Source organism: Grammomys surdaster, unplaced genomic scaffold (genome assembly GCF_004785775.1).
Source record: "Grammomys surdaster isolate TR1022 unplaced genomic scaffold, NIH_TR_1.0 125985, whole genome shotgun sequence".
NCBI lineage: Eukaryota > Metazoa > Chordata > Mammalia > Rodentia > Muridae > Grammomys > Grammomys surdaster.
Genome location: NW_021620801.1, coordinates 1,204,730 through 1,232,353, shown reverse-complemented (window position 1 = coordinate 1,232,353; position 27,624 = coordinate 1,204,730). Strand labels below are relative to the sequence as shown.

General features: G+C 41.7%; 1 protein-coding gene across 4 annotated transcripts; it reads left to right on the top strand.

Moving 5' to 3' along the window:
- Nucleotides 1-381: 381 nt before the first annotated feature.
- Nucleotides 382-26,931, top strand: LOC114609846 (TSC22 domain family protein 1). 4 transcript variants are annotated; one of them, XR_003709597.1, is made up of 3 exons: nt 382-3,428; nt 23,098-23,248; nt 24,353-26,931. XR_003709597.1 is itself a non-coding variant. In XM_028754239.1 (2 exons), exons 1-2 carry the CDS (start codon nt 493-495, stop codon nt 23,189-23,191), a joined length of 3,030 nt encoding a protein of 1,009 aa, XP_028610072.1. In that variant the 5' UTR covers nt 382-492; the 3' UTR covers nt 23,192-26,931. The 4 variants fall into 4 exon arrangements, 1 of the variants encoding a protein (XP_028610072.1); XR_003709596.1 differs by having other exon boundaries at nt 23,098-24,520; nt 25,374-26,931; XR_003709595.1 differs by having other exon boundaries at nt 23,098-24,520; nt 25,327-26,931.
- Nucleotides 26,932-27,624: the final 693 nt, after the last annotated feature.

Sequence of the window (27,624 nt, the reverse complement as noted above, 5' to 3'; positions counted from 1 at the left end):
GAGGGCCGGGCGACCGCTCGCTCCGCGCTGCCTCGGTGCAGGGCGAGTGGAGGGGCTTTGCAGCGGCCGCCGCCGCGGGAGGAGGGGGTTGAGCTGGCTCCGGAGTTGGCCAAAGAAGGTGGGCATTTCTCGCTTCTCCTCGCCTCCCCCGCCCCCTCCTGGGCTCCCCTCCCTCCCGCCCCGCACCCCACGTGAAGCGGAATATAAAGGGGGGTGTGTGACTGGAGGGGAAAGTGAATGGCGAAGGACTGAAGGGGTCCCCCTTCGGTTCCCCAGCCACCTGGTTCACCCGGTTCATCCTCCCTTCCCGAAGCTAGCCCTCGAAGGCACGAGCAGCCGGCGCCTTCGGCAGAGGAGGAGGAGGAGGAGGAGGAGGAGGGATCGCGTCGGGCGGAGCTTCAGGTCCTGTTCGCCTCTCCGGCTTCTCCATACAAAGATTACGGTGCAGAAGGAAATTGCACTTGCCTCCTCCGCCCCCCGGTACCCAGCACAATGCACCAGCCGCCAGAGTCCACTGCCGCGGCGGCCGCTGCTGCAGACATTAGTGCTAGGAAGATGGCGCACCCGGCAATGTTCCCTCGAAGGGGCAGCGGTGGTGGCAGCGCCTCTGCTCTCAATGCAGCAGGTACCGGCGTCAGTGGTGCTGCTCCATCTTCTGAAGAATTTCCTCCTCCTTCGCTGCTCCAGCCGCCGCCTCCTGCTGCATCTTCCACGCAGGGACCACAGCCTCCGCCTCCACAAAGCCTGAACCTCCTCTCGCAGGCTCAGCTGCAGGGACAGCCTCTTGCGCCAGGCGGAACTCAGATGAAAAAGAAAAGTGGCTTCCAGATAACTAGCGTTACTCCGGCTCAGATCTCTGCCAGCATCAGCTCTAACAACAGCATAGCAGAGGACACGGAGAGCTACGACGATCTGGACGAGTCGCACACGGAAGATCTCTCTTCTTCCGAGATCCTTGATGTCTCCCTTTCCAGGGCCACTGACTTAGGTGAGCCTGAACGCAGTTCCTCAGAGGAGACTCTGAATAACTTCCAGGAAGCTGAGACACCTGGGGCAGTCTCTCCTAACCAGCCCCACCTTCCTCAGCCTCCTTTGCCTCACCTTCCACAACAAAACGTTGTGATCAACGGGAATGCTCATCCACACCACCTCCATCACCACCATCACATTCATCATGGGCACCACCTTCACCATGGACACCACCATTCATCCCATGGCTCTGTGGCCAGTACATCCATTCCTGGAGGGCCACCCTCGAGCCCAGTGTCCAGGAAACTCTCCACAACTGGAAGTTCTGATGGTGGTGTGCCAGCCGCACCTCCTCCTGCTGTCTCATCGAGTGGCTTACCTGCATCAGTGATGGCGACGAACATCCGTGCTCCAAGTACTACAGGCAGCATAGGTGTAAATTCAGTTACTGGCACGAACGCAACGAGTAATGCCAACATGGCTACTGTGGGTAGTTTCGGTCCCAGCGTGACAAACATCGCGCATAGCAATGCTAATATAAGTACAAGCAATATTCCTAATGCTGCTAGCATGAGTGGTGGGCCTGGCGTTACCAGTGGTGTTAATGTGAATGTCTTGAGTGGCATGGGCAATGGTACCGTTTCTTCCTCTCCTGTGGCTAACAGTGTCCTTAATGCAGCTGCAGGTATCACTGTGGGAGTCTTTTCCAGTCAGCAGCAGCAGCAGCAGCAGCAACAACAACCAACAGTTAACACATCGAGGTTCAGAGTTGTGAAGTTAGACTCTACTTCTGAACCCTTTAAAAAAGGTAGATGGACTTGCACTGAATTCTATGAGAAAGAAAATGCTGTGCCAGCTACAGAAGGCGTGGCCATAAATAAAGCGGTGGAGACCGTGAAGCAAACCCCCACGGAAGTGTCGTCCTCAGAGAGAGAGAGCACTAGTGGGAGCTCCGTGAGCAGCAGTGTCAGCACACTGAGTCACTACACAGAGAGTGTGGGAAGTGGAGAGATGGGAGCCCCTTCTGTGGTGCAGCAGCCACCGACGCTACCTCCAGCGCCTCCAGGTCTTCAAGGTGTGGCCCTCCAACAGCTAGACTTCAGTAGTCCTGCTCCACAGAGTATTGCGGCGGTTAGTATACCACAGAGTATTTCTCAGTCACAGATGTCACAAGTACAGTTACAGCCTCAAGAATTGAGCTTTCAGCAGAAGCAGAGTCTTCAACCTGTTCCTCTGCAAGCCACTATGAGTGCAGCAACTGGTATCCAGCCTTCACCTGTCAGCGTGGTCGGCGTAACGTCAGCTGTAGGCCAACAGCCTTCCATTTCCAGTCTGGCTCAACCCCAGCTGCCATATTCTCAGACAGCTCCTCCTGTGCAAACTCCTCTTCCAGGGGCACCACCCCAGCAGTTACAATATGGGCAACAACAACCAATGGTTCCTACACAGATAGCCCCAGGCCATGGCCAGCCAGTGACTCAAAATCCTACTTCAGAGTACGTACCGCAGCAGCAGCAGCCTCCGCCGCCAATGTTTCAAGCAGCAATGTCCGCTGGACAGTCCAGTTCCACAGGCCCGGGAGCAGGGACATCAGTGATTCCTGTGGTTCAGCCACAAGGGATCCAGCTGCCCAAGCAGCCCACAGCAGTACAAGCACAACCTGCAGGGGCATCCGGGCAGCCCATTGGCCAGGCTCAAACAGCAGTGTCCACTGTACCAACTGGCGGTCAGATGGCAAATATCGGTCAACAGGCAAACATACCCACTGCAGTACAGCAGCCCTCTACCCAAGTTACACCTTCAGTTATTCAGCAAGGTGCTCCTCCGTCTTCACAAGTAGTCCTACCTGCTCCAACTGGGATAATTCATCAGGGAGTTCAAACTAGTGCTTCAAGCCTTCCTCAACAATTGGTCATTGCACCCCAGAGTACCTTGGTAACTGTGCCTCCCCAGCCACAGGGAGTAGAAACGGTGGCTCAAGGAGTTGTTTCCCAGCAGTTGCCCACAGGTAGTCCTCTGCCCTCCGCAAGCACTATTTCTGTTACAAATCAGGTTAGTTCAGCTGGCCCTCCTGGAATGCCTTCTGTCCCAACAAACTTAGTTCCACCACAGAATATAGCACAACCCCCAGCCACCCAAAATGGCAGTTTGGTTCAAAGTGTTAGTCAATCTCCCTTGATAGCCACTAACATAAATTTGCCTTTGGCACAACAGATACCACTAAGTTCTACTCAGTTCTCTACACAATCATTAGCTCAGGCAATTGGAAGCCAAATGGAAGATACCAGGCGCCCAGCGGAGCCCTCCTTAGGCGGCTTACCTCAGACTATCAGTGGTGACAGTGGGGGAATGTCAGCAGTTTCAGATGGGAGTAGCAGCAGCCTAGCAGCCTCTGCTTCTCTCTTCCCGTTGAAGGTGCTACCGCTGACAACACCCCTGGTGGATGGCGAGGACGAGAGGTAAGACCATGTACTTCTGCAGACATCGGGCAGTTCAAAGTTAATCTCCTGAGTAGCAGTACGTGTGGGTGCAGTTAGTTTAAAGCAGTATATATATATATACCTTTTGGTTTGTGTGTGAGAAGTGCCTATTCATGGTAAGTTTTCCAGAGGAAGAGTCTCACAGAATGGTTTCAGTGGTTGGGAGGTAGACTAGGTTATGAAAATAATGTTCACGATAGTTATAAAGTGTAGGTGTATATGACGAATAGGCTTGGGGTTACCAGGTAGATTTTATTATTTGTAAAGTGCTTTTGAGAAGATTATGAAAAGCAGCTTACATTTTGGTATCCCACGAAATAGTTAAAGCTATTCTTCTGAGCTACTAAAATCTTTATGATCACTTCTTGTTGGGGTTGTGTTTCCCACGTTTGTTCTTGCTATACAGCCCCTTTCTTTCCTAGTATGTTTGATCTCGGGCTGTGAAAGATACTGTTACCTGCTTGTCCTCCTAGGGCACTGTGGGAAAGATGACCTAATCTGAGTGATATAGGCTGCCCTCATACTGTTAGCTTTTGTACCAGCTTTTATAAACTTTATCCGAACAGAAGAGGAATGTGGGTCTTAAGAGTGTATTTTCCAAGGGCAAAATACCTAGATTTATCCTTGCTAGTAAGTAATGCTGTACATTTTTTTTTCTTTTGATAGTAGATGAAAGTGGTAGCCATTTTAAAGAGTGAAGTCAGTCTTAAAGGGCTGATTTTATACAGGGTAATCTGTCCCACCTGTTTCTTCTCACCAAAAGGCAGAGAGGCTAAAAGTCAGTATTAGGCCAGCAGTTTTTTCAATTATATTGAAAATAATATGTTAATCACACTTAGTGAGTCAGACTGCCAAGCTGTGAACTCTGTTTCTGCATTGCTTTAAGATTCTTTTTTTAAAAAAAGAAAAGTTCTTTTTATAAGTTTTCCAGTGTATATAAACAGATCAGAAGTATAGTAGTTGTAAAAAGACTTCTTTTTCACTGAAGTTTTGAAAAAACATTTAAGATAGTTAATTATTTTAGAATATTTTGGGATTTTTTACATTAAACTTTCAGCCATTCCAGTTGAAGCATTTATATTCTATTTGTATGTTTGTGGGTTTACTTTGAAAAACTGAAAATGTTGCAAAAGAATTTTATAAAGAGAAAACAAGGCCATGTGTTTTAGTGAAGTTTTCATCATTTTTTTCCCAAGTAAAAAGTTATGATAATTGAAACAGGTGAAAATACTTTCTCAGTTTTTTTGTTTTTCTGATAGTCATATATTTACATTTTGTTATTAACTAAATGTAGCCCTTACCGTCCTACAAAAGTACTTCACAAGATAGACTTGTAAGAGGTAGTTTCTGTAATAGTCCAATTACAACTATTGTTCAACCTTTAATTTTATCTTTATCATTCTGATCCTCACCTGTAATTTTAGTTTAAGGAATTATTTACTCTAATTTTTCTGTTTCCTAAGTCAAAAGGGTGACGTTCCTTGTTAACATAACTATATAATACAGATGCTAACCTAAGTTGTGACAGACAGGTAACAGAAATGGAAACCACACACTGGTTACAAACTGGGAGAGTTTTCTTGATTACAGTTTGTGGGCTCCTGGGAGGGCTTCCTTTGTTTTCCTCCTGTTGGTAGGGAGATGGCAGGCCTTGGGAAGACCTGCTGTCCAAGGTTAAGTCAGAGGATACTGCACACTGGCTTTTATCTGTGAGTGAATCCCAGTGTGAGAGTGCAGAGCTGTTTCCTGACTGAGCTCAAGGTGGGACAGGAGTCAGTGGGTAGAATTACGTTCCTTCCGGAGAAGCACAAGAAGCAATGTGAAGTATTTGTCTGCTGTAGCTAACATAAGCAGTCCTCAGACTGTCTTTGAACTTTATTACAAACTTGTGTTAGTTGACATCAAAGTTGAGTCATTAAGACTGGACATATTATTTGCCAGGCCTCCTCCAAGTTCTCTGAGATCTGAGTCCCCCAGCCAAGGAGCATGCAGACCAACCATTGAGGTCTATTTTTAATTATGTTTTATTGCAGATTGTTTTTATCTCACTGTAGTTTTTTTTTTTTTAAATCATTTAAATTTGCCCTTGGGAGATAATTGGGAAATACCTAGGAGAGTCAAAATCGAGTCAGCCTTAGAGCCCTGCCTTTCCTCCATGCCAGCCTGTGTCATCTGCACCCTGTAGGCTTTGTCACCATTGATCTCCTTTGGAAGAAAGGGTTGTGTCCTCATTTCATTTTATGACCCAGGAAGTAATGTTAACGTAAAAATGTTTGGTGGCAGAAGAAAGACTATCCTTGAGTATATATTGCGATATACTCTAGCTCTTTAAACACTCAGACACGTGGAAAGTGCTTTCAGTTGTCCACTTACCAACTGTAATACTCAGAGACTATAAACCTTACAAATATGGATGGAAGATGATGTGACTTATTTTTTAAAGGCCATTTTATTATAAAGATCCTGATGTCTTAGCCTTTAATGTGAACTTAATGTTTGCAGGAACAGGAAGATACAGTTATTTTACTATAATGTTCTGTACTTATTAGCACAGTGTTATGTGAAATTCTTGTTTATAAGCAAAGCTCAGATGTTCCCTCTGAAAGATTGTTCTTCCCCAGGGGGTGTTTCCTTAGCACATTTTACTGTCTCTATTTAAGTACTGTATATTTGGTGATAATTATGTTTACCTGTCTTTTCCCACAAGGACAGGAACAAAGTTTTGTTTTTTTTTTTAAAAAAAAACAAACTCAGCAGATCTTTTTCTGTTTTTCCTGTCATGGCACAATTCCTATTGTCTGCCATCTTAACCACACGATTAGAAATGCAGGTGCTATAATTTTTGTAATAAACTGAAATGAGCAATATGACTTTGCTATCTTCTTGCTCCTTAAGGTGACATGGTGTCAGCCTTCTAAATAGTGTCTGTTTTGTAGTAAGTCCTTAAGTATCCTACAGCAATGAGTGAGGTTTTTTTCATGTTTACTTGAGTGTTGCATGCGTGTATGTGATTATGAGAACGCACTGTGTTGGCTGGGCTGGCTTGCTAGGGAGCTTCAGGGATACAGCTGTCTGTACTTCCTCATTGCTGAGATTAGAAGCCTCTGCTTCAGGCTTGCTGTGGGTTCTGGGGTCCAAACTCAGGTTCACATGCTGTGTAGCAAGCACCTCCCGTCTTGTAAGATGGAAGAATGAGCCATCTCCCCAGCCTGGAAGTCGGGGCTTTTCATACAGAAAAGGAACAACACTTGTTTTGCTTACCTATTGGGAGTGCTTGGATGGATCAATTAAAATAATGTAAAACACCAAGTACCTTTTAATGGTTTTTGTTTTGACCCTGTAGCCCTGGCTGGTCTTGAACTCACAGAGATCAGTCTGCTTCTGCCTCCCTAGTGCTGCATGTGGGGTTAGAGGTGTGTGTGCACCATCACACCTGACCTGAAGTATTTATTTTTTTACATGTACAATTTAAAGAATCGAAGTCTACGTTCCACTTCCTTCCAGATTTCCTTTGTCGAATCCCTTTAATTTTGTATAGATGATTCCTCTTTGACAAGCCTGTCTTACTACCAGACAGGCAACAGTGTGCCTACCAGTCAGGAGCAGCTCAGAAGGAGGACCACCCAGCCTTGTCTTTTCTCTGCCCTCTGTTCCTTTCATATGACTTCAGGCTGTTTGCTTATGCCTCAGTTTCCTCAATTGAAAACAATGAAGGCAATAAATAACTTCTCACAGAATTGTCAGGTAAATTAAATTTAGAAGACTCTCAGAACTCAACTCCTTGTGCTCCTAAGAGTTTATCAAATAAGAACTATCCTTACTTTGAGTTTTTAAATTTCTGGGATAAAACGGACCTACCTGTTGGTTGCCCTTGTTCTAGGAGTTTCTCCCAACAGTTAATGTCACTCTGGAATATTCTTAAGCTTTATAAAAGATCATTCCTTTCTCTATCCACAGTACAGTGTCCTATGGCTGCCCTGCTCCTTTCTCTGTCCACAGACACTTGGTGTATTGGAAGGGGTGGGTCCCTTCCAATTTCTTCATCAGCACAGTTTTCTCCTGGTCTCCAAATTGTGTGTGCTTTGGTCTCCACATGGATCGAGCCCTTCCTCAGCTCTCTGGTGACTTCTTACTTGTAAGCTTGCACTAATGCCAGAGGATGGAGAGCTACTTAGAACTTCTCACTGGGGTTGCTCTTACTGTGGAACTGCCTTTGAGTCAGTCAGTGGCTGGAGTATATGGTCCCCATTGCACCCTGCACTTAGTCTTATCATTAATGGTCTGTATCACTCGCCCCTCAGCCTCAACCTCAGGGTATTGACTTGGCCTTTCTCTAGGAAGTCCATGTCACTCTGGCCTCTGTGCTAGCCTGTCATCTAGGCTTGCTACTCAACTATTACTCTTGGATTCTCTCTTTCGTTTCTCCAGTGGGTATATCTTCATTTTCCACAGCCAGTGTTGACTTCATTTTTTATTTGCTTGCTGTCTTTAAATGGTGTTGGCTTACCTTTACACTTGAACTTGATTTCTTTGTTTAGGTAAAGGATACCAGGTTGCAAAAGTTGTGCTCTCTTACAACTTGGTTGATACCACTTCCTACTTTCCATAATTGCTTTTGAGAATTCTATAGCCGCTTTGATTTCCTAGACTGTATGTGGCCTTTGTCTTTCCTCTCTTTCATTCTCCTTCCTTCCTCTCCTCATTTTTAAAAGATGTGTGAATACTTTTAAAGTTTGTTTCCAGTGTTTTGAATTTTACATGGATAGCGTGTGTGTGTGTGTGTGTGTGTGTGTGTGTGTGTGTAGGTGGATTCTGCTTTTATTCATGAGTTTTTGCTGTGTGCTATTTTATCTTGGAAAGTTTGGGATACTGAGTTTGAATCCAGGGCCTTATAGTCTTGGTGAAGGATCTGATCTGCTGGGGAACTACATCCCAGAATTTTCTCCTCAAATTTATTTGCATAATGGGCCTTCCTGGCTGGTCTTTTAATTTCCTTTGTTTCTATCTCTGCTCTGTTTCTATTGAGTTTTTCTTACATTTAATTTCTAAGAGCTTTGTTGTTGTTGACCTTTGTATTTTTTTTTTTTTTTTTTTTTTTTAGCTGTATACTGCTCCAATTTAATAGAGCTTTCTCTTAGCTCTGTGAACACATGTTAGATTTGTTTTATGACACAGGGTTTCTCTGTTTAGTCCAGGCTGGCCTTAAACTTGCCATTCTCCAGCCCTGCCTCTCGAGTGTAGATGTTGTAGCGTGTCATCATCCTTAGCTCTTTAGAAGTTTTCTTTTTGTGCAGTCTGCTTTTTCCAGGTTTCATCTTCTTTTGTGCCTTGGTCTGTATCTTCCATGTTCTGTTCCCTTCCATTAATTAGTTGGCAGTTTCATGTGTACCTTTAAGTAGTTGGCAGTTTCAAGTGTAAACGATGGAAATGTTGGGTGCAGATTCTCAACAAGCTTGTCAGCCATCTGCCCCACTAGCCGGTAACCTGGCTGGACTGTTTGACTAGGGGTCCTGATGTCTTTGTACTTCTTAGTTGATTAGCTCCTTGTAAGAAGGCTTTTCTGATTTGTGCCTAGGCAGGAAGGCGTGTCCACAAGGGCTGCAGGGAGTGGAGGGATGGAAAGTCTTGGGAGTCTTGGATCCCCAGCGGCACGTCTTTATTAAGCCATGTTCTACCCCCCCCCCCCACACCCCCTTCTACTTTGCTTGGCTGCCTCAGTCTTGTGCTTGCAAGCTCCCTCAGACTTGGCCACTGGGTGAGGAGCAGGACTAAGAGCTGGTTACACCTGCCTTCTGCAGAGCCTCCATCCCCACAGTGGCTGTGGCGCTGCCAGTTCCAGGGCCTTTGGCTTTGCAAAGTTTAAGTTGGGTTTGTTTTTGGCTTTCTCTACTGTTTGCCGAATCTGATTGTTTTTACTGTTTGCGAAGTCATTTGTCATTCAACCATCTGCTTTCTGGCTTCCAGATTTGTATTACTGTTGTCTTTTCATGGTCTGTTTTTTTTTATAGGCTTACAGTTTTATACTTTTTTAAAAAATTTATTTGACATAGAGCCTCAAAAATTCACTTTAATAACAAAAGAATAGACATGATTTCTTGTGTAGAAATTTAAATTTAAAACTTGAAACTGAAAAGTCCTGGTTTGGAGTCACAGGTGGAGCCTTGCTCTTCAGGTTTGAGTGCCACTGTAAGGCTGGCTGCCGTGGCAGAGTGCGCGCCTCCTTGTTCTTGCTCTTGCTTTTTGAGGTAACATGCTCCTTACTTAGCAGAGACTAGTCTCTCACAGCAGTTCTGCCTCAGCCTTCCAGATGCTGGGATTCCTGACAAGGCCTACCACACACAGCTTTCAAAACATCCTTTAATGGCTCATTCAAAGGAAGGTGCAGGAGAAGAACAAATTACCCATCTTTACCTATGTTGTAAACAGCGGATTGTGATCTCACAGACAGAAATGCCTTTTTCTTCCCACCATTCCTTCTTCCCCAGTCATCCTGACTGGAAAGTCTCTGCTGCCTTCTGTTGGCTGACCGAGCTCCCTCCTGCAGCACTCTGGCTGGCTGCGACACCCTTCTTTGTTTTTTGTTCTTTTGTTTTGTTTTGTTTCCCACTTTTCTTGCCATTCTGTGTTGGTCTTTGAGAGTATTCTCTGCCAGAGTATCAGTGTCAGCTTTCCTGGCCTTTCTGGTTCTCACAGGCTGCTCAGTCTTTTAGTACTGGCTGGCCCCAAACTTGAGTTGAGGCAGTCGTCCTGCTTCAGCCTCCCCGGTGCTGGGCTCCTCAGTCTTCCTAGGTAGTCAGCCTAACACCGATTGTCCCCATTGCCGAGACTCACTGTTTTACTTTAGACACTAAGGTCACATTCCTTATCTTCTTCCTCACTGGCTCCGCCCTGCACGTAAAATCCATCTTTAGTCTCCCAGCTCTTCTCTGCTGGCACAGTTCCAAGTCTAAGAGAAAACAGACTTCACTTAAAGAAGTACTGCCTGTGGTAGCTTTCTCAGCGAGCGATCCACACATATCCACTTTCTCTGGTTCAGCGTTGCAGTCTGAATGGTGTTCTCAATGTGCCAGTCTTGTATGTAACTCACTTGCCCGGGTCCTCTTAAAGCCGTCCCCTCTGGTGTAAGGTACTAGTAGATTCCTTTGTCTTTGCCTGCTCCTGGCCTCCTATCAGGCTCCATTTCCCTAGGAAAGGTTTATTTTGGCTCATGGTTTTAGAAGGTTCTGTCCTTGGTTGCTTGGCCCCGTGCGCCTGGTGGTGGGAGCATGTGGCAAGGGCTGGCTGTTCTTGGCAGACAAGTAGATAAAGGGGAAAAGTAAACGTTCGCTTCTCTCTGTGCTGGGCATGGAGCCTAGGGCCTTATGCATGCCAGGCAAGTGTTCTACCCTGGGCTTCCACTCCCGATGCTTCATTCCTGATGACACTTGATGACCTTTCAGGAACTTTCTTACCCGCCACCCGTTCTTCTCTGGGCATTTGCACGTGCAGTTCTTGAACATGAACATGCTCAAGGTCACTTCCCCAACTCTTCCTTAAAGTTTAATTGTCCCTTTTCTTTTTCTTGTTTTGATACAAGATCTTGCTATGTAGTCTAGGCCAACCTTGAATTAGCTATGTAGCCCCAGCTGGCCTTGAATCTGTGATCTTCCTGCCTCAGTCTCCAGAGTCCTGGGATTATAGGTATGTACCACTATACCTTCTAAACTGTTAACTTTTGGGAGGGTCCATGACATCCCAAACAATTTAGGTTGTTTGTTAAAACTAATTTAAAAGCACCTTGTTATTTTTGTTTATAATACTTGTTATAATTTATTACTTGATGTGATTATCTGATAACATTTTAACCTCCATGAACAGCGACTTTTGGAATCTACTAGTATCCAAAACCTGTTTCAGTGTTTACAGAGGTGGCGAAAGTCTGTTTAAGGAAGAAAATCTACTCTTTTTTTTTTAAAGATTTATTTATTTATTATATATGAATACACTGTAGCTGTCTTCAGACACACCAGAAGAGGGTATCAGATCTCATTACAGATGGTTGTGAGCCACCATGTGGTTGCTGGGATTTGAACTCAGGACCTCTGGAAGTGCAGTCAGTGCTCTTAACCACTGAGCCATCTCTCCAGCCCTAGAAAATCTACTCTTAATCATGGCATGAGAACAGGGAAATCAAATGCATCTTTTTAGAGAATAGAATTAAATTCCTTAGAGGTTATCATGTGACATCAGTTTTTTTCTTTGATATGATTGAGACTTGCTTTACTTTTTGCTGCTTGTGAGTTGGCTGGTTTTTTTTCTCTAAACAAGCACTGTGTTTTGTTTATTTTGTATTCTCTTAAGCTGTTAAAAATTCTTTAACTTGAATGAAACAACAACAAAAAACCTCCATTTATTTTGTAATTGGAATATTCAGTATTTTTCCACTTTGGACTGACTTAGCTATTTTCCATAATATGGTTCTAAAATACCTGGGTATTATCTTAGAAACCCTTTGCAGTCAGCTCTTCAAAAACAGGCTTTGAGCTTGTAAAATGCCACTTGCTTCTGTTGAGGGGGTTTGTTTGTTTCCTTCTAACCAGTTCAGTAAATATTTGTTTACAGTTTCTGTGATCTGTTTTACTTGTGGACATTATTAGTTTGCCTGTTATTCAGAAGAGAAAAGTAGGGATTCTTCAGAGGGAAAAGAACCATGAAAGGGCTGGCAGTGGTCAGAATTCACAGTGAGCTTTAATGACTAGCCCTGGGAGACAGATGAGGCCTCATTTTTAAGGTGGAATTCTGATGATGGTGGTAACAGCAGCAGTACCCCACCGCCAGGAGGGGCAATGACGTAATGCAGTGATCACCAGAGGCTAGTTGGAAATCTAGTCAGTTTCCCTTTCTCTAAACCTGTCAGCGTTCAGCCCGGTTGCCTTTCATAGAACCATTTCGTGTTGACTGGGGAGACTTACTGGGACTTGATCTCATGAAGGATCATTGTTAGGTCGTGGTGTGTGGTGTGGCTTTGCTCATCCGTGGAGCACAGAGCAGAGTAACTCAGAGCTCTCTGAAGATTAACAGATGAAATAATGGCCCACTCTTCCAGGGCCCTCACATTTTTTGTAGTGACACCTGGCTGCTGACTGCCCGCTTTGGGAATTCTTGATAGCCCATGTACATTTCTGAGTATTCGGGTGACTTAAAAATTCAGAATTGTTTGTTGACAAAGACTGAATTCTCTCAGAGCTTACTCAGGTTATTCCGTTCTTACCTTTTTTGTCCTTAGGCTTTCCTAGTGTGTATATACATACTAACAAATAGTATATTGACTAGTTAGGAGAGTTTTGAAAGGAGGCTACACATATAGTCGAAATGATACCTACCATTAAAATCACTAGGTGGTATGGCGTACCTCAGTGGCATTAGTAATAAGGCTACTTTGATGTGATTTTTAATTTGTTTTTAACCAAGCACTTGGAGTTACGACCTCCAGAGGCTCTGTCCTGGGTGGAGCTGGTAGTTTCTGCCGAGTGCTGTGTGCTGTTCAGACTCTAGTAACATTAGCAGCTACTTGGAGTAGACTAGTGGAGAACCAGCACTGCTGGCCAGAGTTGTCTGGGCACAGAGGTGTTACTTAATCTGCAGGACAGCTTTTTGCCTTCATATTTATCCCCATTTTACAGGTGAGGAAACTGAGGATAGAGAGAGAAGCCTTTTATTCAGGGTTACCAGCCTATATGGTAGGATCTGGGATTTGTATATTGAATTCTAGTTTCAGGGTTTGGACTTTGACTTTCTTCCCATGGCTGCAGCAAAATAACCGACAGGAAACAGTGGGTGTAGGGGGGTAGGTATGAATGCTGCTGCCCAGCTCTCTCTCCATTCGTAGTCACCAGGACCCCAACCTATGGAATGGTATCCCCCACATTTAGTTCATTCTAGAGACTCCTTCATGCCTAAAGATTTCACTTTGTGGTCTTTCTCCAGCTCAAATTGAACCATTACGCTTTTGCAGCATGTGATCAGAACCAGAATATTCTGCTTCCTCAAGCTAAAGTATGTTGGGAGGCACCAGGACATAGTGCATTTTCTGTTACCACAGTAGAATTACTAATGAAGATATTTTGATATAATAGAGGGCCCCTTAGTTTTTGTTTCGTTTTTTGATTTGGTATGTTGAAAAGGGTGGCTATTTCAGGTGTTGTCACTTTGTTTTGTTTTGTTTGTTTGTTTAAGACTTTAACTTTGTTTTGTTTTGGTTTTGGTTTTTTGAGACAGGGTTTCTCTGTGTAGCCCTGGCTGTCCTGGAACTCACTCTGTAGACCAGGCTGGCCTCCAACTCAGAAATCCTCCTGTCTCTGCCTCCCAAGTGCTGGGGTTAAAGGTGTGCACCACCACTGCCTGGCTTAACTTTGTTTTATAAGGAAGTTTTATGTTTAACTTCAGGCTCATTTTCTTGATTGTTCTTTATAGATAACTTTTTGTATTTGTGACAGTTATACATAGTTTCTTTTTGTTGAGTATAGTCTTCTTTTAAAATTTTCTTTAAAAAGATGGTGTTTGATGACTTTGCCTTGGAAACACAGTTTTAAAAATGTGCTGCTAAGTGAGCACTTCGCCCCTGAGCGTTTATGTATGTCATTGGGCGTTTCTTTACCCTTTGGGCACAAAGATAATGAACCCCGAGAGTGGGTGGACACAGCACCTGGTTTTGTGTGAGGTAGTGTGCCCAGCTTAGGTGTGAGGAGTCTAGTGAGCCGCAGCTTTCCTCTAGTGCCTTCAGTAGGCCTTCCCATCTATCACACGCCCCCTGCATTTCTCTTAGAATCCAGCATGTCTTCTGTTGTAGTTAACTGTAGAGTCTCGGTGTGATGGTCAAGTGTTTTCTTCAGATCTGTCTCTCTCCCCTCTCTCTCCTGCACACACCCCAGCTGCTATCTTTCCTGTTCTCTTCCTTCATGTAGATGTACCACACGCTCACCAGCTACTGTCTGAAGTTGAGTATACACATTTGTTCAACTGCTGAAATCGGTAACATTTGATTCCTAGTGAGCACTTCTTCCAGGTCATGAAAAAGAAGGCTGGATTGAGAACCGGACTTGGTTTTATCTGTATCCTCATGTCCTGTCGGATTAAAGACTATTCCACACCAGTCCTTTTAGCTTCTTCTCTTGGCAGATTTATGCACTGATGATAAACTTATAAGAGCCAGTGAACACGAGAGAGGAAGACGGTGATAGCATCCCTTTGCTGTGGTGGTTAACATTCCCAAGCTTATTGCCTCGTATTTAACTTGGAATTGTGGGAGTCTAATCACAATTCAGAAGAGTAACTGGAGACACTCTTCATTTTTTTTTTTTTTTTTAAAGACACGATCTCCCTTATTTGTCTTGGAACTTACTATGTAGCCCAGGCTGTCCTTAATGTCACAGAGTTCTATCTGCCTCTTGCCTCCCAAGTGCCAGGATTAAAGGCAGATTCCACCACGTCCAGTGAGACAGTTTTATGCCAGGAACGATCAGTAAATGAAACCGTCTGTTCTCAGTGCTAAGATTGCTTAAGATGTTTGCCTTAAGCTTAGCATAACTTATATTAAAATAGTTTAAAAGCAGAAACCTCGTTCTAATTAATTGAGTCATAATAGTTTATTTATGACTCAGTTCTTTAATTTTGAGTTGTTGCAGCTTATGTTAATGAACTACAAAAATACTAATTTATATGAGTGATTAATAATGCAGTTTAAAAATCGAAGTTAGTTCTCCTTTCTGTTGGGAGGTAAATTTCATTTGTTGTTGGAGAGGTTGTGTTATGTGTCTTACTTAAGAGTTGTTGCACAAGCTAGTCACATTTGTTCACTTTCATGAATGAGCATTGGAGCTGTTGACAGCGACAGCGGGGATTTTGGGGTGTAATGGTGAAGCTCGGAAGTGAGGTGTTGGCTTAGGTCATCATTGGATACTGAATTCTCACTGTCACTAGTGGGAGGAAGCAGCTGCTTTTGAAAGCACCTCAGTTTACATCCACACGTGGACAGCTCCTCGACCTGCTGTCTCACGGCCAGGCCAGCAGTCACAGGAGAGCAGTTGAATGAGTTGAGTTTGTGGAAGGTAAGGCTCATTTTGGAATTTTTCTTAGTTTCAGTTATTTTTCTAGTTGTACTCAGAGTCTAAGCTCATGAGGCTTTACAATGGCTTATTATGAGTAGATCTAATATGTAAGACCAAAAGCTTTTAAGACTAGTCTGCTCTAACAGAGCTATATCTGAGCTTTTGAATATGGAACTTAAATCCCATTAGTATTGAGTCTAAATCCCATGAGTAGTGAATAACTGAGGTCTGAGTTAGAGGTTGAACACATCACTAGGAGATGAACAAACAGAACCAGGACAGTGATAAACCGTTAAGAGTGTGGGAAGGAAAGACGCAGTTGTCACAGTTGGAAATTTTTGTGGAGCAACGTGGTAACAGCCCACTCTCCAGGGATACTCGCTCCTCATTGCCTGCATTTGGAGGTCTACCCAAGAGAAGTAAAGATGACACTAGCTAGTTTAAGGAGTTGTCTATCAGTCTAGAAAGCTCTTTACAGGACTCTCCATAGAAATGTATTGTCTCAGAAATACTGAGTGCTTTATACATACCTAGTGTTTAGCAGAAGTGCTAAAAATATAAAGGGGGCAGGGACCCATAAGATCTTCATGTGTTTTAAGCATCATAGATCTTGATGTCTTCCAGATTAAGTATATGCTCAGTTGTTTCATATAACACAAACATTGCAGCTTTTGCATTCAAATAATTGATCAACAAAGCTGTTAGTGCTTTCAGCATATAATGAGGTAGATTTTATTGAGTAGAGTTTTAGCATCAGACCTGGTCTCTAGCCTTGTTTTTTCTATCTCTTAATTAATTGTATGACTTTTATAAGTGAGTTAAACTTTGTTAGTCCAGTTTTCTTACCTATTCTGTGGGGACTAGAATATAACCCTGGTACTGTTTGGAAAGATCAAAGGCGGTAACTGTGTAATGCATCCAGCTCAATTCCTTGTGGCTGTGTATGTGGTTGGTGTTCATATCATGCCAAGTAAGAAGGTTCCTTTATAGCATTGTAAGTTAAAGAAGAAAGCTTGCCTACCAGGCTAAGACTTCTACATGCTACATATAGCCTTCTAAACAAGTCATCCTGGGTCTTTTGTGATATTTGGTATAGTCTGAATTACCACAGGTTATATGAAAGAACTTGTCTTCAGAGTAGCTTCTTTCTCATTTCTACCAAGCATGATATATATTGAGTGCCTTCATTCTGTTAAAAACAAAACTAAAAAAACTTACTCCATTCATTGGAGACATCAGGGGTTGATTGTTTTTCTGAATTTCATTCTGTGAGGACTGTTCTATATCTGAGTAACTGATGAATACTTGGGTTAAGTTCAGAAATGCAAAGGTAGCTACAAAACTGCCTTCCAAGTTTTGTTTCTAGTGGGAGTGAAGGGGACTTAGGGAATACAGTGTCATGTGGCAGTTTAACATTCCAAAGTAGAATCAGTTTCCAGATGACGGGATCTGAAACTCTGTACAGATTGTTGTAGATGGGCGCAGTGCCCTGAAGACCGTCTGTTCGGTTCTCAGCCCCATATGGGATGGTAAACATCTCAGATGGGTGAATGAGACTGATCAGTCAGGTAATGACTCAGAGTCAAGATTCTTACGGCTCACGGATTCATTGAACTGGATTTTGAAGTTCTCTATAAACTTTCAAAGTGATTTTCTTTTTAATACTAGGTTGTCACATGGGAAAAGGAAAGTTCTAGAGCCCAGGTGTTTTGGCAGATGCTTTTTGTGTCTCCTTGAGCCCGTTTCTCTCTACTTTTATCATCCTGCCATAACAGTTGGTGATGTTTTCTATCTTGCTTTTTTAAGTATACATTCATATTAGGATCAAAGTGTGATTATTGCCATATGAGAGTGCGCCAAAGAGGTGTTTACCAGATGCTTAGGAACATGCTTTGGAAAAGTGCTGGGCTGACACTCCTCCCTCATTCAGCTGACCCTGCCTTTGTCAACAGTTCAGTTATTAGGGGTGGAGTCTGTATGTGGTACTGTATTCTTCAGGAAATCCAAGTTAGGTTGCAAGGAGCTAGCTAATACAAACATTGCAATTTTGTTGTTTGATTCTCTTTTGAGACAGGTTCTTGCTCTATAACCTGGCCATAGTACTTACGTACATAGCTCAGACTATAAATCATACTTGTTGTGTAGCCCAGGCTGTCCTTCTACAGTGGTCCTCCTGAGGCAGCTTCCGAGTGGGCTTCCTTCGATTGAGCCACCATGCTCAATCAATTTGAGGCTTAAAAGTCTCAAATTTCAAGGTAAAATTTGAAGTCCTTTGTAGCCCAAGACATTTTTTTTAAAAGGGGAAAATTTGCCATGGAAGATGGTTGTGAAGATGGTGCTACTTAATCCGGAGGAAGCTCTTGACTATTCTGGTCTGCCATAAAACTGTGACGTCAACTCAGGCTGTAAAGTATCTGCTGAACTCTTAAATTTGAGGACAGAATGAAATTTTTTGTTTTTTAAATTTTTAGAAATACCACAATCTGGCATTACTTCTGAATAATAAGCAGTCAGTCCAATATGTGTAATGGATACTAGATGAGTTTTATTTAATTAAAAAAACCCTGTATTACTATTTTAATTGTGTGTATATATATGTATATACACACAGGTAGTTGGGTGCAAGTACCTGAAGAGGCCAGAGGAAACTTTCAACTCCCTGGAGCTGGAGTCACAAGGGATTATAAACCTCCTGGTATAGGGTTCTGGGAGCTAGATTCGGATTCTTTGCAAGAAAGTTGCACAGAGCCATCCCTCCAGTCCCGCCCTCTCTCTCCTACCCCTCCTTCCTTTCTTTTTAATTGTATTTATTTTATGTTTATGGGTGTTTTGACTGTACAGTGTTTGTGCCTAGTTCTGTGGGATGCCAGAAGACAGGATTGGATCTTCTGAACTAGAGTTAATAGACAGTTGAACAACCATGTGGTGCTGGGAACTGAATCCTGGTCCTGGAAGAGGAGGCAGTGTTCTTAACTACTGAGCTGTTATCCTAGCACCACGCTTTATTTCTTAGTGGAGGTTTGAATCTCTTGCTTAGTAAATATAAAGACAATAAGTTCTTGTAATAGTGGCACTGTCAAGGATTAAAACCAAATGCACTGTGAACTCAAAGCAGTCTGTCTGTCTGTCTTTGGTTTTGCTTTGTTTTTCAGACAGGGTCTCTCTCATATAGCCAAGGCTGGTCTTGAACACCTAATCTTCCCTAACTTCCCAGTGCTAAGATTAATGAAAAAAAAAAACAACAACAAAAAACAAAAAAAACCAAACCAACCAAACAAAAAAACCCCACCCCCTCTTCTTGTTTTTTCATTTTATCTTTCTCTTTATTTTCTTTCATACAGCATTTTACCATGTAGCCCTAGCTGGCCTTGAAATTACAGAGGTCAGCCTTTGTGTGCCTTCTGAGTGCTAGAATTAAAAGACATTTTCCACCAAATCTGGCCCTAGTCATATTTCTAGAGTCCTTGATTTGACAATGATAATGGTCTTTCACCATATTCTCTTTGGCAGTACTTTCCTTTTAAGACATTGTTGCCATCAAAATTTTGCTCTCAAAATGTCTGAAAAGTTGAAACAACTATGAAGGCTTTGAATAATTAGTAAGACACTAGGATTTTAAATACAGAAAATCAGATTGGACAGTTTTAGTTTGTGGGGGCAGTGCAGTCTGAGTGTTGTGCAGGAATCTTTCTTGGTGAGCAGTAGACAACACAGGCTTTCTTAGTTTCTTTTAGTTTGCTACTGTGAACTTCACAATGACATACTGCTGTTATTTCCATTGAGATTAATTATTGAAGAAACAATGGACTAAATTATTCTGAGTCTGAAAAAAATGCTTTATATTTCTTTTCAGTGAGTATTACATGGTTACAGCAACTGATTCAAGACCTTTTGGGTTTTTAATTTTAGCCTTTCGTATTGAAACAGGAGGAGTGAGTCATGCAGTCTTTTTAGAAGCTGCCACCCAGCTTTCCTTGGCATTCCTATCACAAATCTAGAAATTAGGAAATCAGCATCAATCTGTAAGTTGGTTTTGAACTTTGACATAATGTTTTCCCTGATCTTTTTAGGATCCAGTCTAGATTCCCATCTTGTACTTGGTGGTTGGGTCTCTGCAATGCCTTCGTCCTGTGTCTCTGGTATACCAGCTAACTCTATGGGCATTCTGGTCATTCACCCTGTTTGTCTTTTCTCCTGGTGGGATGGGATGGGATAGGAGTTAGGCAGCTGAGGAGTCTGCCCAGCTGCTGTGTCCTGCCCAGTGTCTAGCTCAGGAGGTACCTGCTCTACTTGTTCCATTGCTGGAGTTGTTTCCATCATTGATTAAGACAGTTTTTGTTTTTCTCTTTGCTTTGTAGAGGTGATGACCTGGGACAGCATTATGTATTCGGTTTCTTGCACTTCTGTCTTGATTTAGTGTCTGACATCCTTGCTGTGGGGCCATCCGCACATTTTCAGTTGTATTCTTTCTTCATCTTGTTGTTGAGCAATGGCAGTTCTTGCCATAAATGGATAAAGATACTAAAGGAATTGATGTAATAAATGAAACATGAATGTTACTCATTGTCTTTTCTCACTCGTTCTGAATGTATTCATATAGTGTACAACTTGGGGTCCTAGGATAAAAAATACAATAGAAGAGGCATTTTTTTTTCTGAAAGTAACATACATTTCAGAGTCTCTTGACTGTCCTAAGAACAAAGCCAATAATGTATACTAAGAAAGAAAACAAGCCAGCATAAGGAGCTTTTAGAGAGGGAAAAGGTAGGCTAATTATAAAAACCACAGTTGAGTAACTGATATAGCAGGTCACATAGACAGTTCTTTTTTTAAAAAATTTTTTTAAGAGTCGGGTTTAAGGATGTTTGCGTTTTGCCTTTCCTTTGAGGTTGCTCCTCTCTGTCTGTCTCAGCTAGCTGGCAGAACTTACAGATCTGCTTTCTAATTGCCCTTTGCCCTTCAGTTTGAGTAAGTTGACCGCTTTAAAAATATCATGTATTAAGGCTTGTCTCATTTTTCATCTCTTTTACTCGATCCTGCGCCTTAGTTCATGTAAAGACACATTTGATTAGTTACCTACTGTTTTCCTTTTAACAAAATTTGACATTTAAATCTAGTGGTGTGACTTCAGTCCCAGTAACATTTTAAACGTTAGCTTTTTCAAAAAGATGAAAAAAACATTTATAATGGGATTTTGTTACATGTTGAGGGGGTTTTGTTGTCTGTTGGTTGGTTTGTTTTGAGATGGGGTCTGGCTATGTAGCCACGACTGGCTTGGCACTTGGTAGGTAGATAGCCTGGTCTTGGCACTGTGGTCTTGTCTCTTGTCTGAACTCTGATACCGTGGATAAAGTTGTTTCCTTAAGAATTAAAACATTTACTGAATTATTTATTCAGAGTGCCACACACGCTTCTAGGACCTGGAGAGCAAAGATTCTGCATTTATTTAAGAAAAAAAAAAGTTTTCTTCTGATAACGAACTGGAACGGTTATGGAATCTATGGGAAGTTCATTTTTTTTACATGGGAAGTTCTTTTGAACCAGTAAGAGTCAGTGCTGGAAGGTAGGTAAGAAGAAGATGCTATGGGAGGTGATCAAGTCATTTATGCTGTCTACTTTATAAATCTGCACACTGGTAAGCAGCAGGTTTAACTGGATCAGTGGCTGCACAGTCTTTAAGGGAGAGTCACATCCATGGACTGGTACGGACTGTTGTGTGGTCCTAGCACTAGGGAGGCAGAGATGGAGGATCAAGGCCATCCTGGGCTATGTGAGGCCCTGCCTCAAAAGCAGCAGCAGCAAAGAACTTATTCTACTGCATTGTTTAAAAATAATTAGGTATGTTGGTTCTCTTTTTCTTCGATGATAGGAATGTGTAAAGCTAACAAGCCATATATCCTCATTTAATAATATAGTACTGAGGGTAAATCTTACAAATAGCCTCATTTGATAGACATTTCCGAGAAACTTGTCTTTCTCAATGGGATGTGTAAATTCATATAATGCTAAGTATATATAAGTAATACTTAGTGTTTCTTTTTGATTTGAACATAGCTGGATTTTCTGTAAGAATCTTTAGAAATGTAAACAATTCCAGAGAATGTTGATGACTTTGCTAATCCATGGGTACAGAGGCCATTCACATCCTTGCTGTGACATCACAGCACAACAGATTTTATTATCTTTGGTTTGAAATTTATTCTCTTTAATTACATATTAATCTTTCAGAAAGCTTTGTTACCTCACATAGAGGAATGCTTGGGGGCGGTGTGGTGAGGTGCTTGCCCGTGTGCTGATTAGATGCACATGTCATTGCTGAGCTTCACGACCTCATCTTGAAATTATATATTTTTTTGTATAAAATCATCAAATCCCATCAGAATTTTAACTTACAGTGAAAAGAATACCAGCTCCTTTGAATGATATCAAAGTAATTTTTATTTGGTGAAATCTATGTGTTTATTTGTTGCTGAGTAAGAGTATGTCAAAGGCCTGGTGCTGAAGGCAGAATAAAGGAATATTCTGAAAGAAATGGGACTTTGAGAAGCTCATATTGAACTTGCTTTATAACTGAACATAAAGATGTTAAGGTTTCTTTCTTTCTTTAGTGCTCCTGCTGAAGTTGTAAACTTAACCTAATGTTTAAAATGGCGCTTTACCTTTTCCCATTTTTCATCCAGCTCCATGTTATGATTGGTTTTTATTTGATAATTGAAGGGAAACTGGGACATTTGGAAAAAAAATCTCAGCCTTTGTTTACAATTTCTGAATAGATTTTTTAAACACTGCCTTATTACAGTTAAATTTTACTTAGATTTCATTAATGGAGAATTCTTAAATAATCTTCAGTGGTTTATGTTGGAATATTATCACAAAAGGAAGGGTCTGCCAACAAAATTAATTAGAAAGAATTGGAGGGTTATTGTGGGGTAATTTTTGCAGCGTTTCTGTAGCGCTCACTTGCAGAAGGATAAGGGGTGTGTGTCTGAGGCAGCTCCGATGCTCTGGGTCCGTGCTGTTCTCGAAGCAAGAGTTCTAACGACAGTTCCAGCCGTGGGAATGTCAGTCATTTTCTTTACTTCTAAGGACTAGAAAGTGTTTCTCTAGATAGTCTGTATTCAGGTCTTGGTTCTAATGTGTGCTTCTCTCCTTTCATCATTCCTGGTCTCTCTCCCCAATGAGATAACACTGGGCAGTGCTTTAAAAACCACCTTGTCTCCTGCAGTCTATGGGCTCTGTGAGCCAGGACCACGTGCTGCCACCCTGGCCCTTGAAGTACTCTGGCTATGGCTTCCCTGTCTTTCCTAGTGCCAATTCCACCTTTTCTGCTACTTTCTTCTTCTTCTTTTTTTTTTTTTCATTTCTTTTAATTTTTGGAAATTACAGGTTGGATGGTTAGATTCATCACAAGTTTCCTTTTCTTGGGCCACACTGTTTTTATTCCTCATCTGTGCAGAATTGGGTATGTTCCTAAGTAGAAGGGTTGGGCTTTCTTTTCATCTTCAGGCTTTAAGAAAGTTGTCTAAACATTGTTAGATAATAGAGTAACTATTCCTTTTCAGCTTTGGTATGTTTCCACACTGGCTGCCAGAGCCAGGAGGAAGTGAAGGCAGTAGACACTGTCGTGATCACTGCCTCCATAATGCTGAGATATAACCTTTGTTGGTTGTTTGGTAGAGAACAGGAGAGCACAGCCCTCGGCCCACTTAACAGGTAAGGAACCTCGTGATGACCAAGTGGTGTGAGGGAAAGTAACCTGGCTGCATTTCCCCTTCTTCGCTCACCCAGAATGTACCAAGTCCCAGAAGTAGGATGCCACGGCTGACTGATACATGCATCAGGAACACACAGCACCCTTACAGATAGAGGGAGAGCTTCAGACTTAACCAGAAGTTACCATGCTGTACACAAGAGAACTGACCATTTCCCTTGAGGCAGAGCTGTTAGTCCCCATAACTTTAAATCCTCGCCTGCCTCTCTGCTTCTCCTTTGAGCTTTCCCTTGATCAGACTATGTGCTTTTGAACCTCTGTAAAGCTATTTTCCAGCATCTTCATCTATTGTTTGGTATACTTCAATATTTTAATTTCTACATTCTGGCCACTAATGATTATTCCTGGTCCCTCTTGACTCCAAATAAAAGGATTGTGCATTTAAAAAAATTTTAAGTATCTATTACCTATGAATATTATCCTGCCCTCCAGTTTCAAGGATGACAGGCCGCTTGAAAATGAAAACCTTTTCATTGGCATTAGTCAGAGCTTTGATAAAACACCAGTTTAACCTTTTTTTTTTTTTTAATGATAGTGGCCTATAGTATTGATCGGTCTGTCTAAATTACTGGAATTTAAACCTTTAAATTGAGCTCTGTAGACATTCCTGATTAGTAGTATTTATTCTTTTACTATGATTATTCTGTTCCTATTTTCCAATCCATCCTCTTCTCTTCGATAGAAGAATTAACTGGGGATCTTTTGATGTATCAGGCTGAATGCCTTCTCCCTGTCCCTTTAAAACAACTCTGATCTTGTTTCCCATAATGATTTATGATTTTTTTCCCCTCCGATCTTCTGTTTGAAGTTGAGTGGTTTGTCACCGAGTATGTTATGGCTTAGACCAGTACAGATGTCTTCTTAGTAGCTACTGAGGAAATCAATCATTTGTGGTAACAGATGTCTAAAATTGAAATTAAGATGGTACTTAAGAAAGTGTGCACCAAGATAGCTCCTTTTTGTCCTGAGGATAAGCCATTACAAACTCAAATGACCAGAGTATGTAATTTTTTTTAATAAGAATTTTTTCTTAAATCTATATTCAGCTCTATTTCAGTGCTTCTCTCCTACCAGAGGTGCAAGGAGTGATCCTAGAGCCACAGATACAGCCAAGACCACGGAGAGCTTTTGACGTCAGGGCTCCACTTTCTCCACTGAACCCTTGGAGACAGAATATCCAGCTTCTGGAGAGAGTGGGAAAGGATAATAAACAAGTGGGTGCTTTCCATTATTTACTTGGGTTTATGTATAGAGTGGCGTGTCCTTCTATTACCCATTTATTCTGTTGGTAAGCCCCTTGGCTTCTTCCAGGAGCCAGGTGGGACTGCAGTCTGTGTTTCCTGAGAGTACTGTCTAGTGCCCATTCACAAAACAAACCTAGCATTTATTTAATTTTCTCTCCAGATAACATGCAGTGGATAATCTGGGGCACACACAAAATTTGCTCCTTGCCTGTGTAGCTCACAGGAATTAAAGAAAAGCAGTCATGTTCTGGCCTTTATTATAGCAGTGAACTTGATAGAGTTCTTGTAGAGTCCAGAAATTGAAGTTTCTGTGCTTCATCTTGGAACTGGACACCTGAAATCTCTAATTTTATACAGTTGAATATTCAGGTGTCACCCTGCCCTGTTAGCGAGGACTTTTTGGTCTTTTTTTCTACCTTAAATGTTAGGCCTTCCCACTCGGTCTCTTAGGAGATGAGTGATAGTGCTATTGTGGCTTTATTGTCAAATGTAGGTGTCATTCTTTAATAAAATAAATATGAATGAATATAAGTTTCAGGATTTAATGTCCCCGAAAGCTATATACTCAAAAGTAGTTTTCTAGTCCCTAGGAATGTAATTTTTGCCAACACTAGATTTTTCCTAGGGCATTTTAAGGTGGTTCTTTCTTAGTTTCTTTGATGCCAAGGGTAGGGCGTGAGTCCAGGCATTTCTTACCATCTACAGTGGGTAGAATGTGAAGTTGGTGCTTTGGCAAGTTTTCATTGTTTCCTTGGTGGCTTCTTCTGTGACTCCAGGTATCTTGATAATGGGAGACCGGTTTATTTGTTCTCTAATTGCCCAGATTTCTTTCAACTGGTAAAACATCATACCTCTTCAGCAAAAGGAACTCTTCTAGCAGAGCCCTCATGGATGATATCTGTCACACATGGCAGCACCTGCAGTTTGGAAGGCAGTGGTGAATGGATCCATGCACTATGTCTAGAAGACACAAGGATGAGCCAGCCACCTGATCTTGTTACTTACAAACTTCTAAGATTTATTCTGGTTTATTTTTGGTCTGAAAATGGAAAGGCTCAAATAATGAAGTAATCCTTTCATATTGGAGTTTTACATGGCCATGAAAATATTTCTTATTCTGAAGATTGAAATAGAGGAAGTTTGAGAGTCTTGTCTTTCAAAGCAGCTCTCTGTATCTGTGTCACTTAAAAGATTGTGGGACTGAAAATCATTTTAATCACATAGGCAACCCCCACTTTTAAAAGTAGCATTAAAAAAATACAGACTGTTTGAGGAACCCTTCCGCCACCTCTTTTGTCACCCTGTGCTAAAGTGAATAAAGGGTGAGCCCAAGTCTTGAAGAGTTCGTAAGTGTTAGGACTTACTCTTGACTCATCTTTTGCTGGTCCTGAGCCTTATTCTTAACTGTAATTTATCAACTCATGAAAGCCATAGAGCTGTCTCGGAGACCCGACAGAGTCCAGTCTGTGTTCCTAAACAGTAAATGCCCGTTAGGGTTTACTCTGCACTGGAGGCCTTCTGCCGCTTGAGTGAAGCGGAGCAGAGGCAATGAACAGTCAGAATAGCCTGTAGGTGTCAATAGGTTTAAAGGAACTGTCCAGATTACCAGTTGGCAGTAGCTATCAAAATGCTGTTTCTTTCTTTGGTTATCAGGTAACTGGCCAGTCAGAGCTATTAAGGAAAACCATAACAGTCACCTGATACTACCAGTTCCTTTTAAATTGGAATAATTTTTAAGGAGAGCAATTGTAGAATTAATAATAGGACAACTAAAATGTTAGCCTCTCAACATTTAAGGCTATCAGCTAGGAGATAACCTGCTTTTAGTCTTTCTTGGCTATAAGAACTATTTCTTAATTATAAATCGTTTTTCAAAAGTTTAACGCTTAAAAGTAAATATCAAAGATAATTTTGAACTGAAAAATTCCCCACAGTACTCTGAATTCCTGTAGAATGATTACAGCTTTGTAGTCCTGACTTAATAAGATAGTTCACAAGTACATAAAAAAAAAAAAAGAAATTATCTAACATTTTAGAAGGAATTCAGAACTGAAAGCGAGATTTACCTAGACATCCCATTGCATTCTTTAAACCACAGTGCAAACCATTTTATGGCCTGAGTCCACTAGTCTTTTGTCTCAGCACTGAAGACAGAAAGTGATTTAACTTGGAATCTCAAGCTTTAATGAATCTCAGCTCTGTTCCTTAACGTATGCAAAAGAGATGTAAGTGCATTTCCCGTTACCTCATGCACTACAAGCTACTGCAAAGTGAAACTTTGTATATCACTGTGAACTGTTTTGTTTGAATTTTAATTTTGATGCATTTTCTTTTTAGATTTTTAAAGAACAATTTCGTGTCACAATATGCAATTCTATATCTTTTCCCTGTTTACTTTATGAATATTAATATAAGTGATTTTTTTTCTAGAATGATTTATTGTGTAATATTTGTATTATGTGATCATTTGAAAACTAATAAATATTTTCTCCATGGAAAAAATGCACTTACTGATAAATGGCTTATTTTTGTTTCAGGAATAGAAAGTGAAAATTGCAACCGTATTTTTAAGTGTACTTTATGTGTCTTTTGCTAAGTGTTTCTGAATATATTGTTTTCTAATTTTTTTTATTTTAGAAAAAAATCCTTTGTTAAAATTCTAGAGTCAGTATAGTAAATATTAGGACTAATTTGATCAAATTTTTGAGATTAGATTGATCAAAATATAACCCCTTACAAAATAGCATACATAAATTATTCTTCTGCTTAAAACAGAAACTATTAGAAATAATGGCTGATTAGAGAACTACCCAAGTCATGAGGTGTCACCAAGAAAAGTGTTTTCTCTTTAATGTTCACCTTGAGCAAATAATAGATGTTGGGTTGAGAGTCCCTTGCTTTTAACGTTTCTAGACACGGGTGACGCTGGTCTTCCCAGCCATACATACTCCCCTCCCAGCAGCCGCCACCATGGCACGTTCCCTTCTCAATCTGCTGCATCTATCAGAGGAAATAAGTGAGCTTCAGGAAGTGGACTCCCACACTTTAAATCACGTAAGTTGGAGTCCCTCCCA

Excerpts from the sequence above, each read along its gene's own strand:
- LOC114609846 (XM_028754239.1), top strand. The coding sequence starts at position 493 with ATGCACCAGCCGCCAGAGTCCACTGCCGCGGCGGCCGCTGCTGCAGAC. Across the intron at positions 3,429-23,097 it reads GTGGATGGCGAGGACGAGAG|CTTTGGTATGTTTCCACACT; the intron begins GTAAGACCATGT and ends ATTCCTTTTCAG.